At 41.1% G+C, this 18452-nt stretch overlaps 1 protein-coding gene across 1 annotated transcript in view; it reads right to left on the bottom strand.

Annotated features, from left to right (window-relative positions):
* Nucleotides 1–14238, bottom strand: part of CAVIN1 (caveolae associated protein 1) — a 54093-nt gene extending 39855 nt beyond the window's left edge. The window contains exon 1 of the mRNA XM_073683567.1: nucleotides 13590–14238. Coding sequence (XP_073539668.1) covers nucleotides 13590–14015 — 426 coding nt within the window. The 5' untranslated portion in view covers nucleotides 14016–14238. The remainder of the gene's footprint in view (nucleotides 1–13589) is intronic.
* Between the last annotated feature and the right edge of the window lie 4214 nt (nucleotides 14239–18452).

Below are 18452 nucleotides of genomic sequence, written 5' to 3' on the forward strand. Positions count from 1 at the left end.
GGCAGTGCGCACTCACCCCACCTTCAAAGGCTATCATACCCAGAGGATACATTTTAAGTGTGTCTTCGTACACAACATGTTTAGCAAAAAAAAGTTGCATATTTTTGCGGCCATGTTATTTCTGGGTGTCAATAAAGGATATACAAACAATGGCTGGGGTGGGACTAGGCTTTGGCAAGTTTTGCTAGTCAAATTCATAACGAGCCAAGGCATTCCTTACGCCACAAACCTTACTCCATTCACCGACTAGAGTAAGATTTGTGGTGAGGCACACATGGAGGTGCTCGACACTTTAAAGATGCACCGGATTCATTAAGAGGCATGCCCCTTCTTAATGAATCAGATCACCTCCTCATCAAGACCAGCTTGAAAAATGCAGGTCTTGATAAATTGGGGCCAGAGGGACCCATGTAAAAGCCCTGTTCTCAGAGCTCAAGCTGCACACAAGGGCAGTCATGTCCACACTTTGCAGACAGGCCCATCTGTCCGTCTGAACCCGGCCTAACTCATGGAGCAGAATGAATTCTAGACTCACATTAACCCTTTGTTGCCGATAACAATTTTTTTTACCCAAAAAATTTTTTGTTTTGTTTAAAACTGGTAAAGAATTTATTCTGGAGCTCTTTTGTCATGTAAAATGGTCAGAAACAGGAGAAAAATAGCTTTTCCTCATTTTTTGTGTTCTTTTTAAGGTACGTGTTAAATTAATAAAACGGAATCCTCTGCTCTCCCGGGCATGGCAGTGTCAGATATGTGTACATTGCACAGTGTATCGCCTCGCTATCGTGCTAAGAATGAAAACTCTAATTTAGCTTTAAATATATCTCCGTTCTCTAGTTTTTGACAGTTTATGGCAGAATATCCTCCATGGGAAGACATTTATTAGTGGAGATGCTAGAGATAGGGCCAAGGTAGAACAGAATAGACACTTTGGCCAGGGAAATTATTGCTCTATTTGTGGTAATGTAACTTCTGAAAAACAGGAACATAATACCACCTCTGAGCATCTGCAGCTCATGTCATACAGATTGTCTAAATTTGCTTTGTGTCTCCTTGGAGTAGGGTTTTATTTACACATTTTATTGATTTTTAAATAATTAATTCATTATTTTCTTTACAATTTTGCACCAATTAGCAGGGAAAGCATTATCTATGTATTTATTCCCTGCTATGGGTAACAGTCCATTAGATCAGTGACAGACGTACAGACTGCATATTCTCTGCATGCCTCTAACCCCATGTTGCACAGAAAATCCCTGTGATGACAGTGCGACAGCTCAATCCTGTAGGTTACATTGCATGCCGAAGCGTGGAGGCCCAACATCTTATATTTTGGGTTTCTGTGGCAGGGATTAGCACATTAATTTACAATGGCTAAAATAACTCTTTATACGGACTGCATCTAAGTCTCAGGTTTAAGCCTGATTCAAACGTCAGTGAATCACATATGTGTTTTATCCCTGATTTTCATGTATAGAACACGTATGCATTATAATCTATGGGGCGCTTCACATATACAATGGGGTAAATAAGTATTTGATACACTGCCGATTTTGCAAGTTTTCCCACCTACAAAGAATGGAGAGATCTGTAATTTTTATCGTAGGTACACTTCAACTGTGAGAGACTGAATCTAAAAATAAAAAAAACAGAATATCACATAATATGATTTTTACATAATTAAATTGCATTTTATTACATGAAATAAGTATTTGATCACCTACCAACCAGCAAGAATTCTGCTCTCACAGACCTGTTAGTTTTTCTTTAAGAAGCCCTCCTACTCTGCACTCATTACCTGTATTAATTGCACCTGTTTAAACTCATTACCTGTATAAAAGACACCTGTCCACACACTAAATCAATCACACTCCAACCTTTCCACCATGGCCAAGACCAAAGAACTGTCTAAGGACACCAGGGACAAAATTGTAGACCTGCACATGGCTGGGATGGGCTACAGGACAATATGCAAGCAGCTTGTTGAGAAGGCAACAACTGTTGGTGCAATTATTAGAAAATGGAAGAAACACAAGTTGACTGTCAATCTTTCTCGGTCTGGGGCTCCATGCAAGTTCTCGCCTTGTGGGGTAAGGATGATTCTGAGAAAGGTCATAACTCAGCCCAGACTACTACATGGGAGGACCTGGTCAATGACCTGAAGAGAGCTGGGACCATAGTCTCAAACATTACCATAGGTAACACACTACACTGTCATGCATTAAAATCCTGCTGGACACGCAAGGTCCCCCTTCTCACACCAGCACATGTCTAGACCTGTTTGAAGTTTGCCATTGGCCATCTGGATGATCTAGAGCAGGGATGGGAGTAGGTCATGTGGTCAGATGAGACCAAAATAGAACTTTTTGGTATCAACTCCACGCGTCGTGTTTGGAGGAAGAAGAAGGATTAGTACAACCGCAAGAACACCGTCCCAACCGTGAAGCATAGTGGGGGGAAACATCATACTTTGGGGGTGATTTTCTGCAAAGGGGACAGGACTGCACCGTATTGAAGGGAGGATGAATGGGGTCATGTATCGTGAGATTTTGGCCAACCTCCTTCTCTCAGTCAGAGCATTGGAGATGGGTCGTGGTTGGGTCTTCCAGCATGACAATGACCCAAAATACACAGCCTGGGCAACTAAGGAGTGGCTCCATTAGAAGCATTTCAAGGTCATGGAGTGGCCTAGCCAGTCTGCAGACCTGAACCCAATAGAAAATCTTTGGAGGGAGCTGAAACTCAATGTTACCCAGCGACAGCCCCGAAACCTGAAAGATCTGGAGAGGATCTGTATGGAGGAGTGGGCCAAAATCCCTGCTGCAGTGTGTGCAAACCTGGTCAAAAACTACAGGAAACGTCTGACCTCTGTAATTGCAAACAAATGTTTCTGTTGTATCAAACACTTATTTCATGCTATAAAATGCAAATTAATTATGTAAAAATCATACAACGTGATTTTCTGATTTTTATTTCTAGATTTGGTCTCTCACAGTTGAAGTGTACCTACGATAAAAATTACAGACCTCTCCATTCTTTGTGGGTGGGAAAACTTGCAAAATCAGCAGTGTATCAAATACTTATTTTCCCCACTGTACATGTATTTTTGTGGACCAGGTGTTCGCAAAATAATTAGAGGCTTGCTCATTTTTGATAGGAGTCACCATATCTATGGTTCTGTCAAAATCGCACGGCTGCCATCAGTGTATGATCCGTGTGCTGTCCATGAGTAACATTGTAATATATAGGGGAAGCTTTGCTTCATCATTTTTTTTATATTTTTATACAAGAAAATCACTGATGAAACACTGATGAAACTTGGATTTGTGAAAAATCACAAATGTCTGAATGAGGCCTTAGTGTATAAACTGGGAAAAGCTCCCCACGTATACGTTGTATATCAAATGAATCCAAAGGGCTCCTTTCACTTGATTAGAACAAAAGGACCGTCCTTTTGTCCTCTAGTGTAGTAGTATACTCCAGTACACTTATATTCTATAAAAGAAAATGGCAGACTGCATTTTTCCATGTAGCAGGGCACTGAACAAATTGTGTTCTGCGAGGTATATTTTTTAAGACTACATATAGCACTGTATTCCTTCCAGGCTTGAACCAAACTGGCTCCATAGATTATTTTTTTTGCTCATTATATCCAGCTGTTGCACAGTATACCATGTCTTTCCTCTTTTCTGCACTAAAAAAACCCTAATTGTGTTATTTACAGAATAAGATGGTATTTCGTCTCCATGCCTATACTTCAACAGCATTTAGTTGATGCATTTAGCTGTGAGTCTACAGGAATACATGACTGTCAAGCTCAGATATCCTGGTTTTGAAATAGAATCATGAAGTACGGCAGGGAACAAATTCAACTCAATTGGTTCTTTGCCCTATGCTGCAATCACATTGGCACTTGTTAAATGGAGTGTACTCCAGAACACTACCCAATGTGCCTCTATTAAAAGTAACCAAGTATTTAGCATGAACTTGCTTCTTTTAAATCCTATATCAGAGCTATACGTCTGGCTGCTCATGCACAGACACTGAAGTATGAAGTATGTCATGCTGGTGTCCTTACATATAATATTCAACCCCATTGGCACATAAGACCGCTTTTTTTGGAAAAACTCCACAGCAGTTGCTGATTACAAGTGCAGGCATTGAGATAGTAAGTAATGCTGGTAGATTTCAGCTCTGAAGCCAGAAGAATTGTTAATGCAATCATGGATTAAAAATATAGGTTGTAAATAAAAAAACAAAACACATGTATTTACAGAGTTCCTCAATTTTATTTGTTGGTTAGTTCTATATGTTAACTGACATTTAAAGGTAATCATGCTCCTTAAAAAAACTCCAATTAGCCTTTTTCCTAGGCCCTTTCATACGTTTTTGTAATGTTTCAGAGAATTACTAAATTCTGATAAGATTATTTAAATTCATTAAAGGGGTATTCCCATCTCCAATATCCTATCACAATATATAGTAGGTGTAATAATAATAATATTAGCAAATACCTCCAATTACAAGTGCACTCTTTACGGCCACATCAGAGCAGGAGCAGTAAATACTTCTATGCAAGGCTATAGGGTCAGAGCTGTTTATGTCTATGGGGCTGCAAAGAATAGGAAATAAGAATTTAATATTAAGTTACATGGCCAGTGTTCAAATGGCAAGGTTTCTGGGGGGTGGTGGGCTTCTTTTTTTATATATTCAACATAACAACCTGACAATAGGTCATTTTCTGATGACACCTTCCCTTCAATTGTGCATTGTAAGCAAGTAATGACCATATGGAAGGAATATAAAACAATGGCGCTGTCACAAACACTGGAAAAAGTTCTATTGTGAATAACTAATATCTAAGTATAGTGTAAACTGGTGATCCTTACTGGGGATCTGCTGCCTGGACATGTTCTAGAAACAATACTCTATAGCAGAAAGATGAATCATGCTCGAAGTAAGGAGACATTTATAGCAAACTTACTGGATCGGTTCATATTGTCAGCAAGTATAAACTAATCCTGTTCTCTTTCCACAAAAGAAATGAGATAATACCGCCATTCTGATACTAGAGAAGGGAGCGGTTGGAAAATATAGAAAACTATATTTTATGGGACAACCAATATTCTCTTCTGTGACCTGTGAATTATACAGGCAGACATTATAGCAGTCTAGATTCTGCAATAACCATCACAAGCTACTGTAATATAACAGATGCCTCATGATAAGCTAAAAAGAGCTGTAAGGGCAGGGTCACACGACCGATGTCTCCACATCCGAGAAAATAGATTATTCTGATCAGACTTTTATCAGAGTTTGATTAGAGTGACATCAGTTTTTCTCAGACATGGAGAGAAAAAAAAAGGTTCTCCACCTTCTCCATTCTGTCGGTCCATGAAAATCGGTCCAATTTTTTTCACAGACCCATAGACTTGGATTGCCCACTTTGATCCCACACTTGGACATGTCTCTCGGGGGACCCAGTTCAGGCTATAGACTTACGTGGATCACGCAGGATTTGCCAGAAATTCATTCTCTCCAGCACCAGTGGATAGATAAACCTTGAGAAAGGCTCTGCGAGCCGAAACGTTGACGTTGGTTGAAAATCTGTCCTACGTTGTTGGCAATAAACATTTATTGAAATATTCAATTGTCGTCACAAACTTTATAGTGTACCTTGGTGCTAATTTTTTCATATAGTGGTTTTTGCATCATATAGGCACCACCTTAAGGAAGCTGCGCATAGTCTTTTTCGTGCTACATGGATAGCACTCGTACGAGAAAATGGGTCGTGTGCACGAGCCCTAAAAAGTAGACTAGGTTCACATCACTTTATTTACTATGCCCAGACATTTGCAACTGTATACCTATTTACTCCCGATGACTTGTATAATGCCTATCCCCCCATACAATAAATATGATTAAAGTGCACCTATCATGAGACTTAAACGTTTTCAATAGTGGCACTTACAATGAAAGAACAAGCAAAATTACAGTAAAATTTTTTCAAGAGGGTGGTCTCATTAAAGATGTTGTCCAACAACCGGACAACTCCTTCTTAAATACTACAGTGCTGCAGATAAAATAAACAACTATATGCTCACCTTCTGAAATGGCGCAGTTCCAGTGATCTCAGCTCTGCCGCCTTCACAGTGTGATGAATGCAGACAATAAATGGCTGCTGATTGTTATGTGAGCACTCCAGGCAATGTCGCATGAGCGCTGGGAGTCAGTGCCAACTGGCCTAGTCTGGGAAGTGAGTATATGTCTTATTTTATCTTACATGGAGCACTTAAGAATGGACAACCCCTTGAAGAAAGATAGCCAGTGTGTGTAATCTGTTCTGGATACATTTTGGCCAGCATCTCATAGTAATGTCCCCATCTTATAGTAATGTGCCCATCCTGTACACCATCTTGTAGTAATTTCCCCAATTCTGCTACTCTTCACATACACATTAACATTAAAATAAAATCCTTCTTATCTGACCTCCGCTCCCCTGGAGAACAGCGTCCTCTTCTCCTCCACAACCTGGGCGGCACATGACAGTGACGTCACACGCTGCCCGACGTCAGCTGCCGGCCCCTGATTGGTCAGTGGCTCCTATTGGTATTGCGGCACATAGAACTGGTGTCTGCGCCGCGATACATTTCAATTGAATGTGCGTCCAAGGACGCACATTCAGCTGAAGAGAATTGCTGATGTTGGCGGCCCCAGAACCTGGTTGCGATCATCATGGGATATATTCTCACATAAGCTCTCACATAACCCCCTTATATACAGTGTTAACTCCACTATATACAGTATGAGCCCCAATACAGTTCCCCTATATACAGTATGAGCCCCCACATAGCCTGTATACAGACACACATCCCACCCACATTCACACATATTAAAAATAAAAATCACTTCGCTCCCGATCTCCCAGCGCTCTGCTCTGGTCTTTGCTGTGTACTGACACATTGCACAACAGACAACAGATGTAGTGACGTCATCGCGTCTGCTGTCTTCTCAGTTTCACATGCTGAACGGTGGAAGAAAGAGCCGATGGCCCCCTCCTCCACCGTTATATTCACCGCTATTTGAATCCTCAGAACCAATTTTTCACTGCATGTGAAAAAAATTGCAGCATGCACTAGTTTCCTCTGTAAATTGGATGAGCCTTACCCATTCAAGTCTATAGGTGCTGCTGTAAAAAATAGATTGTACAAGGACAGTACACGGATGACAAGTGAGAAAAAAAATCATCCGAGTTTTTTGGATGAAACGCTGAACAATGTTATATGTGCTCGTGTGAACCTACACAAGTGTATAAAACATTGTTCAAAGTTTCATTCAGAAAACTTGGACGATTTTTTTCTCACTTGTCATCTGTGTTCAGTCCCTTCTTTTACAGGGGCAAGCAGGGCACATGCCAAAGGTGCTGGACCAGGGTGGCCACCAAAACCACAGTGCTTTGATCAGAGCGAATAGATAAAGGACTGGGTCAGCAAATGGAATTTTTGCCCTAAGCAGAGACAAAATGAGCTTCGCCTCTGATACTAGATCAGACTAACCAGAAATTACAACGTGGTGGATCAGAAATGATCGCACTTAATATACAAAAAAAAATGCAGAATAAAATAACATGATCCAAGTACAAAATTCTTTTCAAAATTGTTATTATTCTTTCTTTGCATCAATAGAAAACATATATATAACTAGAATCCCATAAATCTTTGATACATACTAGATGTAACATAAATCCTAATGATAGTCCAAATAGTTTCAATCCATGGAAGTGAACAGGCCGATTCCATGCACAGCATTTTTGAGACAATGTACAGGGAGTTTGGCGCGTGGACACACCTTTGAAGGCTTCCTTCACATGTCTGTGTTTCCAGTACTGTGGTATCTGTTTCTTTTTAACGTATATCACACGTACCCATTATAACCCCTGCACAAAACACACACAGACATATCTGTCAATGTCTAATACAATTGAAAAACAAGGGCCAATACAAATGAAAAACACATACAGCGCACGGATAGCATCCATGTGTCATTCGTGTGCTGTCTGTGTTTAACATTGCAAAGTATAGGAGAAGCTTTGTCATTTATTTATCCATAATGGAAAAACACTGATGACACACTGATGTTAAAAACGGACACGCGGATGACACCGGTAGCGGTTTTTCACATATGTGATTTATACCGACGTGTGAAGGAGGCCTAAAGAAAAGTGGCAGAGTTGTCTCGAAATTGAAAAAAATCCAATATTTTTTGTGTAAATATGACTTTTTTTTATTATGACAGATTCATATAAACCTGTCAGATGTATATGCATGCATACACTTGTGGCATTTGTCCACCCAAAGAAGTCTAATAATACTGTAAAGTTTTCAGCCACGTGCCTTCTTGGCTCCATACATTTACTGACAACTGTATGTAAAAATGTGGTGTGAATTAAGCCTCAACTGAAGTAGTGTTGGGTGGGGGGTAAGGATTGGACAGTTTGAATTTAATCTCCCTATTCTTTTGTTTTCCAGTAGGATAAGTGGCCAGAAGATAACTACCAGAGGTGTCTGAGATCAGCTCACAGTGATCACATGAATGCTGAATGCTTGGCGGTGCTTTTATTTGAGAGTCCGGAAAAATGGCTGACGGCCGAATCATCATGTATGGATATATCTAGACATATCGGCTCTGATTCATCAAGACTGGCATTTTGAACACCAGTCTTGATGAAGTGTGCACTGGACTGAGATGCTCCAAATTTATTAGGAGGCATGAATTTGGCGCATGTACGAGCTCCTGTGCGCCAGCATGAGAAATATACTATAGCCAAGACTGTGGAAAATTCCTGTTGTAATTTATGGCACTTTAGTGGCTTAAATTTGAATGAATTCATTGGGTGTGCACCCTCAGCAAAGAACAGGCCACGGCTTTCATAAAAGCACTAAAAGGCATAAAGTTTTTGTGGAACTATGAGTTTCACAAAAATTTGGTTACATTTTCAAACAATTTTACTGGATTCAATTGTTTGATGAATCAAGGCCATAGTGCTGTATACCGTAATGTCACTGCAACAAGACAAAAGGAAATTGCACTTACAAAAAAGTGCACGTTCCTGATAATCGTGCAGTATAAACAGGCTGCCGAGAACATGACGATCGAGCAAAATGATCAATCATTGGGTGAAATGTTGTTTTGGTTTGCTCAAGAGGTCATTGTTCTCGGCAGCACATCGTCTTGTATAAAGAGAACCTATGCTGCAGAGTACAATGGCTGTCTATGCTCATAGAGTGATCTATTACTTATCGTTCAGTGAGCATCTGAAATTGGACCTATGTAAACGACCACTGATTGGAAAATTTTTGCTGATCGCAGTCGTTTAATGACTCACAATCATTACATGTAAATGCACCTTTGGAAATACCCATTGTTCACTAATAGTAAATGTACATGAGATGACTGACACAGGGCTTACTACACAGATGAGTGCAAGTGTAAATCTCTATGTACATCTGAGGCTTAGGGTGCTTTCATATTGCATTCAGGCACCCGTCGGGGCTTGCATCAACACCCCCCCTGCAAAACGGGATTCGGATATATACACCGATGGGGCCATAGACTATAATGGTGCTGAGAGAGTGAACGTGCACTCTGCTGTGCACCATTTTCAGGCGTGTACGCCTACTGGAGTCCGACACTCAGACGCAGTCTACTACTTCTTAGTGTTCGCTTCCAGTAGGCATACACACTCGAAAATGATGCACTGCACCATTATAGTCTATGGCCCGTCAGCACATAAGCTCAAATCCCGTTTTGTGGGGGTTTCAGACAAAAGCCCCGATGGGGCCACCGAATGGGTGCCTGGACTCAATGTGAAAGCACCCTTACAGTATAATATAACTGTACTGTATTGTTAACATTTTACAAAAGGCCAAGTAATTCATGTCACAGTCATCCTAAAGTCTGTGTAAATGCAAATAGTGGAGACATCTAGTGTTTGGGTATTTTTGGGAGAATTTCTACTAAATTAATAGTTGTCAACATTACAACAGAACATATATGGCTGCTCTTAGGTATGTAAGCAATAAAGTAAAGAGGAATTTCAAAACTTATCATATTTGTAATTAGAAAATTATTACCCCCATAAGGAAAGAGTCAGACGGCCATATAACTCGGACAAAGATCACAACGCAGTGCTCAGGAGAGCCGACGGCCAGTCCGAGCATTGCGTTGTGATCTTTGTCTGATTTATACAGCCGTCTGTCTCTTTTCTAACTACTTCTATCCTTGCATCCACAAAGCTCGTTAGGGCGCGTCTTCCACCTCGGATAAGAGATGAAGTTTCTGACATATGTTCTTGTAAGAAAAGAGGACTAAAAATCCTAAAGACAAACAATGGTGCTCTATCGGGTTGTGGCTTCTTAGTCTTTAGTTGCCATATTTGGGGATACTAGCAATGTAGAAAACAGTGAGATAAATCATTATAAAGGTAGGTTCACACGAGCGTATAAAAAATCGTTCAAACTTTCATCCAGAAAAGTGGGACAATTTTTTTGTCACTTTTTGCAGTCTGTATACAATCCGTTTTTTTTTTACAGCAGCAGCTATGAATCATTTACAGGACCATTTACAGTTTCCTATCTTAGAGAATAGCAATGTATCCGTAAAAATCATAAAAATCGGATGTGGTACTGTGTCTCTGTATGGCATTCGATTTTTTTTTGTATGGCCGAGTCTCATCCGATTTAAGGAAGAAGCTAGTGCATGCTGCGATTTATTTTACACTCTGATTTGGTCAGTGAAACAAATCGCTGCACAACCCCATTGAATAACATTGGTCCATTTTTCAATGCTTTTGGACCGGAAATATAGTCGTGTGCACGAGCCCTAACACTTATCCTGAAGCAGTTTACAGTAAAATTGCCCTTTAAGACACTGTATGTTATGTATGGGCGCATACTCATAAGGGAGGTGAAATTCTGAAAAATAAAAACTATTCAGGTGAGCCCTTGTTTTTGTCTTTTATATTAATATTCTTATAAATTGTAAAGAGAAAGATCCAAAGGCTAAACATTTAGGTGGTCCCACCCCATTCCTCTGCCTGTGTGCACACCCCATTCCTTAGGACACACAACAAACCGTGAGTCACTGGAAAATGCAAGAGTGCACTCATCCCATTGGCAGGATGCCCTATCACAAACATGCAGAGTTAAAATACATAACGATAAAAGTCTATTTTGTGCGGTTCTTCTCTAGTTAGTGATGATTCCCTCAGCCGGGTCTGTTTTTCATTACAGTACACAAAGTACAGACATGGCTGTGATGTAGTGGGAAGTGAGACAATGGTAAAGTCGAATTTCTGTCTTCAGGCTATGAAGTTTAAAGCGAAAACTGGAGTTCGGAAACAGGTGCAATAATATACAATATTCACGCCTGTCTGGCTTCCACAAAGAATGCATTACTTTTCCATATATGATATTGTATGTGCTGGAGAAAAGACAATGGATTAGGGTGGGAATGTGAAGGAAAAATCATTCCAACTGCAAATATTCCGCATTTTTGATGTTCTGAATCTGCACATAGCCCTAGAATTACTTAGGGGTTAGGTGACTATGACAAGATCTGTCATTTATAGGCAATATTTGAGTGTAAAGAAATTTTACTGTGTTTCCATCTAATAGCATATAAAAAGAAAATCGACCGGGCTGTTGTTAGAATTGTCCTAGAATGTGACATGGATGTTCATAAATATGGTGGCACATTTCAAACATTGATATGTGACCATATGTGACAGATTGATGCATGTGCCCCTGAATTTGTATGGACAAGAACAATATGTGATGCCAGTCTTCAGACTGAGCCCATGTAAGCAGGTCCATTCAGCGGGTTACAGCAACGTACACATTGGTGGATAATTTAGAGCCCACTTGACTTTGTGCTTTTTATGGCTGAGATAGAATATAAACTTCAGCCCTTAAGCACACAGCTGTGATTTCCACACATAAGCTTTCATGAGCAAACATATACCTAAGGGTTTGGGGTTTGGGTTATAACCATTCCTGAACAGGGCGTTCCTTAGATATTGCCCATGGAGAATTTTTATACAAGCTCAGAACTAAAGGGACTTCATGATTAGGGAAAACGTTCTGCTTTTTCCAGAAACGTCACTATTGTACAGCTGTGTCTGCTGCCGCAGGTTTTCCATATTCCAGTGAATAGGGCTAAACTGCAGTGCCAGACTCAACTCATGACCAGGTTTCTGGAAAACAAAATCCCAGAAAATTTCTTACAATCCTGAACAATCCCATTTTTTGTCCCTCTAGTTGTATAGGTTTCAACATTATTTAGGCTAAACACCTGAGATTGGTGGGCCCAAATCAATAAGACCTGGGAAATAGGGATTCCCAGTTCTTCTGTGGATAAAATCACGATACATTGTTGTCATCCAATACTTGGGATAGAAAGTTATGCGGCAAGATGGCTGACTTGTCATGCCAAAAATATCTGCGTTTTGCAAATACTTGGGCAGTCGACAACTGTCACCAACTTGATCTTTCAAATAACTTCAACGTATCCTTTATAACGGACATCACCCAGTTATGCAGCTTGTGGCTTTAATTTAGCTGTGATATTAAATAACATTTCATGCATGATGAGAAAAATAGTGGCTTACTTTAATGGTATGAAGCTGTTACTCACCTAGGCCGATACCTGACCCTAACCAGAATGTTGGAGGGATCGGTGATGTTTGGCGTGCGCTTCTACATTATTATACCTTACACATATACATGTAATGGCCACAGTCATACAACGCAATTTCATTTCTAAGCTTTCACAAGTGCTTTGAGCAAATATGATATTAAAGAGAGTTATTTGGCCTGTGCCCATATCCGCACCCTTTAACCCTTTAACACCTAGTCCTGAGCTGTGGATTAGATTTTATATAGTTACCTACATACATTAAAATCAAAGGAAGTTAAGTAGTCATTGAAGCTTGCATAAAAACTAACTAACGAAATCCACGTGTCACAATAACATATACTGAGGTCTGCGTGATCTTGCAAGGCTTTTTTGTTTTTTCCTATCGGACATAATAATGGGCTAATAACAATGGAGGCCACAACTTGTGTACTCATTAGACACAAATATAACAATTACCTGAAATGTTAACTTCATGGAGGTATAAATGATGTCTGACAATGTATATACCTGTGTAATATAATTAAAAGTTATCTAAAATTAATAAAGGATTAGCACTCTTAGGCTAAGGCTACATGACGACTTGTAGTCATGCTACATAAGATCACAATGTTGCATTACTAAATCACAACTAATGACCGTAAACGTGGAAATCTGCAAGTTACCGCCACCCTGACCCAACCATTTGGTAATAACCTACCAGAGCTGTATCTCTTTGCATCCACATTCACGGTCATTGCTTATATGGTAGAGCAACATTTGCAATCATAATGATGATGTGGTATCTGACACATACTACATGATTTAACTCTTTTTTTCGGAGAAGAATGAATGTGAATGACATGTCATAGAGTGTAGTCTAACACTATGCACAGATATGAAGAATCTGCTCTCACCTGGTAGATCATGACTTTGAAGTTTCTACGTCTCAGCAGCTCGGATTCATTGGTTTCCAACTTTTTGATCTGCGCTTGCTGCCGCTCCAGGTTTTGTCTCACTGTCTTCACGTTGACGCTCACCTTTCTCACTTTCTCTAAAAGCTTACTGGCTGTATTGCTGGTAGTGGCATGGGACTTGGTCAACTTGGTCAGTTCTCCTTGAATGCTGCCCACTACATTCTCCATCTCCTGTTGTCTTGACTCCAGTTGGGTTTGGGTCGCCTGAATCTGGTCCACAGCTCCTATAATCTTATCCAGAAGGCTCAGCACCAAAACCCCATTGATTTGGTCTGCTTTGATGGGCTCACTGTCTGAAGTTTCTCCTGGAGGTGTATCAGGGATGATGGAGGGCTGCTCGACTATCTGCAAGGTGGTATCCTCCATTTTAGCAGCTGCCTTAAATTGGCGGAAATATAAACCTGTTCAAGCTAGTAAGAAACAGGAGGAAAAACAAGCGGAGTGGGATCCAGAAACTTTGATAATGCTGGTAACCGGGATGCTGGCCAGAAATAGCTAGCATGGGACGTATGCGTGTGTGTGTGTGTTTGTGTGTGTGTGTGAGCTTCTATGCAGAATCGCAGTGCTCTGCATAACTGTACTGGTGGGGTTGGACCTGAGAGGAGGGGGAGAGCCTATGTTTACTGAATCCCTGTCATTGGATAACTCCACCCTGGGTAATTTGGAGAAGGGAGTTGCAGACCCAACCTCTCCCTCTCCTAGTTCTGAAATGATTAAAATAGTTATGAGGGAGGTGACTGTCTCCTTGCATGCAAGCACAGGCTGAGGAATGCACCAGCAGAGGGAGAGTGGAGAACACTGGAGCTTATCATATAATGGGGATTCCTAACGCATTAACCTTTTCACTGACAGAAGGCACTAACGATGGATTAAAATGATCAAAATAATGTTAGATCTTCCAACAAGACCCACATTAAAGTCTGGCCACAGAAGCATAATCTGGCGCTCTATGTTAACTATTTCTATTCCGGTATGTTAATTCACGGATCTTCTGCTGAACAAGTGCGGCAATGCACTGTCCTATGTCATCTTTGACTTGTGCAACATTTTAAGACAAAGTTACCATACAGCAACTTTGTAGAAGAAAGAGCATGGCCTACAAACTACACTATCAATTAATGTGGCACAAAAAGGCACTGGAGCACATCTAGAGGTTTTGACTATTCCAGAAAGTGTAACCAGATGATAACTCCAGTTTATTAAGGGTGTAACAGAAGAGATAAAGGGAACCTGTCAGTTAATTTATGTTGCCCAAACAGCAATAATCAGAGTCTGGCTGCACGATCGCACTAGATCCAGGTATATTTTTCTCTGAAATGATCCGGTATTTCAGAGACAATATAGCTTGAGGATCCAGCCAGGGACCATAGGCAGAAATGAGAATAGTCCGGCACTGCCCTCAGCCAGATTTTCCCCACATTGTTCCAGGTGATTGACAGGTCTCTTCCATGTGTGCATGTAGGGAGAGATCTGTCAGTCACCTGGGAAAAGCCAACCGGGGCTCCTCAAACTATATTCTCTCTGAAACACTCAGACGTTTTCTCTGAAACACTGCAATTGGGCAGCGAGGCTCTGATTAATGCTGCCTGTGGTTTGGGAAGCACGAATCAGCTGACAGGTTCCCTTTAAACATACTGGATCAATTTTCATCCTTATTAGCTTTAGATAACAATAAACCTTTCTCTGTGTATATAACCTGCCTCTTCTTATCTACTAACCTCTTTGATTTTGAAATCTAATCATATCGCTTTTCATAGATTGCAATATTAGTGTGACCCCAGGTGATTAACACAATGTTTCAAGTATGAATAGAAAAGTGCACTATGTGACACTAGGCGGATGAGGTTTTATGCATCAGTATGTGGCAGGTGGGTGGGCTCCAGTGGAAAGAGAATGGAAAACTCTGCTAGTGGAAAACTGCTTGAAATCATTACCATTCAGCTGTTTTCCCTCCAGGAACACTCCCTGTGCCTGTCAGGGGATTCCAAGCTGCACTGGGTAGTCACAGGGCAACTTCCAATCTGTCAGAAGATGAAATAAAGGATAATAAGGTCAGGTGAGTGTATTCTGACAAGCTGGGAGTATATCCTATGCATAAAGCCAAGTCTTTATGTGGTGCAACTGCAACTTTTGGATAACTTGAATATAGGTAAAAATGCTAGTGTAATCTCATCCTACAACTTGTATAACTCCATAGACATTTCCTATGGGCTTCTTTATTATAATCTTGAATCTTGCACTGCGCTAGTTATGTAGCAGACCAGAAATGTCTTCTCTACCTTAAGACAACAGGTCACAAACCCATTATTTACCATTATTCACTGACTAGTGCCAACCCCATGGGCTTGATTGCCGTCTGTTCAGCTCTCCTCGGTCATAGTTCCCCACAGCGCTGGACAGATGTCAAATAAGTCCATGGGGTGGCGCTATATAGGGAATAATTCAGAGAATCGTGAGGATTTTTTTGAGACATGCTATAAGCAGTGCTGCTAGAAGGGAGGGTGCTCATCAGGGCTGTGGAGTCAGAGTCGCTGTCCATTTTGGAGGAGTCAGAGTTGGAGTCGGTATAAAATGGACAAACTCCGACTACTAAAATATATAATGAATTGGGTTCAGTAGTACAATGCAGGATGTGCTGTAAACTTTTTTCATAAGAATTTGGGAAAGTTGTGAAATGTCCTATAAATGTCTGTTCTATTCCTGATCTAAGGACTTTTAGTTGAGATGAATCTGTGCTGCACTTTATGTACATGCTCAGTAGTGAGGCAGTGGGATGAATCTGTGCTGCACTTTATGTACACGCTCAGTAGTGAGATGAATCTGTGCTGCACTTTATGCACACGCTCAGTAGTGAGATGAATCTGTGCTGCACTTTATGTACATGCTCAGTAGTGAGGCAGTAAGATGAATCTGTGCTGCACTTTATGTACACGCTCAGTAGTAAGGCAGTGGGATGAATCTGTGCTGCACTTTATGTACATGCTCAGTAGTGAGGCAGTGAGATGAATCTGTGCTGCACTTTATGTACATGCTCAGTAGTGAGGCAGTGAGATGAATCTGTGCTGCACTTTATGTACATGCTCAGTAGTGAGGCAGTAAGATGAATCTGTGCTGCACTTTATGTACATGCTCAGTAGTGAGGCATGAGATGAATCTGTGCTGCACTTTATGTACACGCTCAGTAGTGAGGCATGAGATGAATCTGTGCTGCACTTTATGTACACGCTCAGTAGTGAGGCAGTGAGATGAATCTGTGCTGCACTTTATATACATGCTCAGTAGTGAGGCATGAGATGAATCTGTGCTGCACTTTATGTACACGCTCAGTAGTGAGGCAGTGAGATGAATCTGTGCTGCACTTTATGTACACGCTCAGTAGTGAGGCAGTGGGATGAATCTGTGCTGCACTTTATGTACATGCTCAGTAGTGAGGCAGTGAGATGAATCTGTGCTGCACTTTATGTACATGCTCAGTAGTGAGGCAGTGAGATGAATCTGTGCTGCACTTTATGTACATGCTCAGTAGTGAGGCAGTAAGATGAATCTGTGCTGCACTTTATGTACATGCTCAGTAGTGAGGCATGAGATGAATCTGTGCTGCACTTTATGTACACGCTCAGTAGTGAGGCAGTGAGATGAATCTGTGCTGCACTTTATGTACATACTCAGTAGTGAGGCAGTGAGATGAATCTGTGCTGCACTTTATGTACATGCTCAGTAGTGAGGCAGTGAGATGAATCTGTGCTGCACTTTATGTACATGTTCAGTAGTGAGGCAGTGAGATGAATCTGTGCTGCACTTTATGTACATGCTCAGTAGTGAGGTAGTGAGATGAATCTGTGCTGCACTTTATGTACATGCTCAGTAGTGAGGCAGTGTGATGAATCTGCTGCACTTTATGTACATGCTCAGTAGTGAGGCAGTGAGATGAATCTGTGCTGCACTTTATGTACATGCTCAGTAGTGAGGCAGTGAGATGAATCTGTGCTGCACTTTATGTACACGCTCAGTAGTGAGGCAGTGTGATGAATCTGTGCTGCAATTTATGTACATGCTCAGTAGTGAGGCAGTGAGATGAATCTGTGCTGCACTTTATGTACATGCTCAGTAGTGAGGCAGTGAGATGAATCTGTGCTGCACTTTATGTACACGCTCAGTAGTGAGGCAGTGAGATGAATCTGTGCTGCACTTTATGTACACGCTCAGTAGTGAGGCAGTGTGATGAATCTGTGCTGCAATTTATGTACATGCTCAGTAGTGAGGCAGTGAGATGAATCTGTGCTGCACTTTATGTACACACTCTGTAGTGAGGTAGTGAGATGAATCTGTGCTGCACTTTATGTACATGCTCAGTAGTGAGGTAGTGAGATGAATCTGTGCTGCACTTTATGTACACACTGAGTAGTGAGGCAGTGAGATGAATCTGTGCTGCACTTTATGTACACGCTCAGTAGTGAGGCAGTGAGATGAATCTGTGCTGCACTTTATGTACACGCTCAGTAGTGAGGCAGTGAGATGAATCTGTGCTGCACTTTATGTACATGCTCAGTACTGAGGCAGTGAGTTGAATCTGTGCTGCACTTTATGTACACGCTCAGTAGTGAGGCAGTGAGATGAATCTGTGCTGCACTTTATGTACATGCTCAGTAGTGAGGCAGTGAGATGAATCTGTGCTGCACTTTATGTACACGCTCAGTAGTGAGATGAATCTGTGCTGCACTTTATGTACATGCTCAGTAGTGAGGCAGTGAGATGAATCTGTGCTGCACGTTATGTACATGCTCAGTAGTGAGGCAGTGAGAT

This window comes from Phyllobates terribilis, unplaced genomic scaffold, assembly GCF_046119375.1.
Source record: "Phyllobates terribilis strain yellow unplaced genomic scaffold, ASM4611937v1 Scaffold_5__5_contigs__length_657084704, whole genome shotgun sequence".
NCBI lineage: Eukaryota > Metazoa > Chordata > Amphibia > Anura > Dendrobatidae > Phyllobates > Phyllobates terribilis.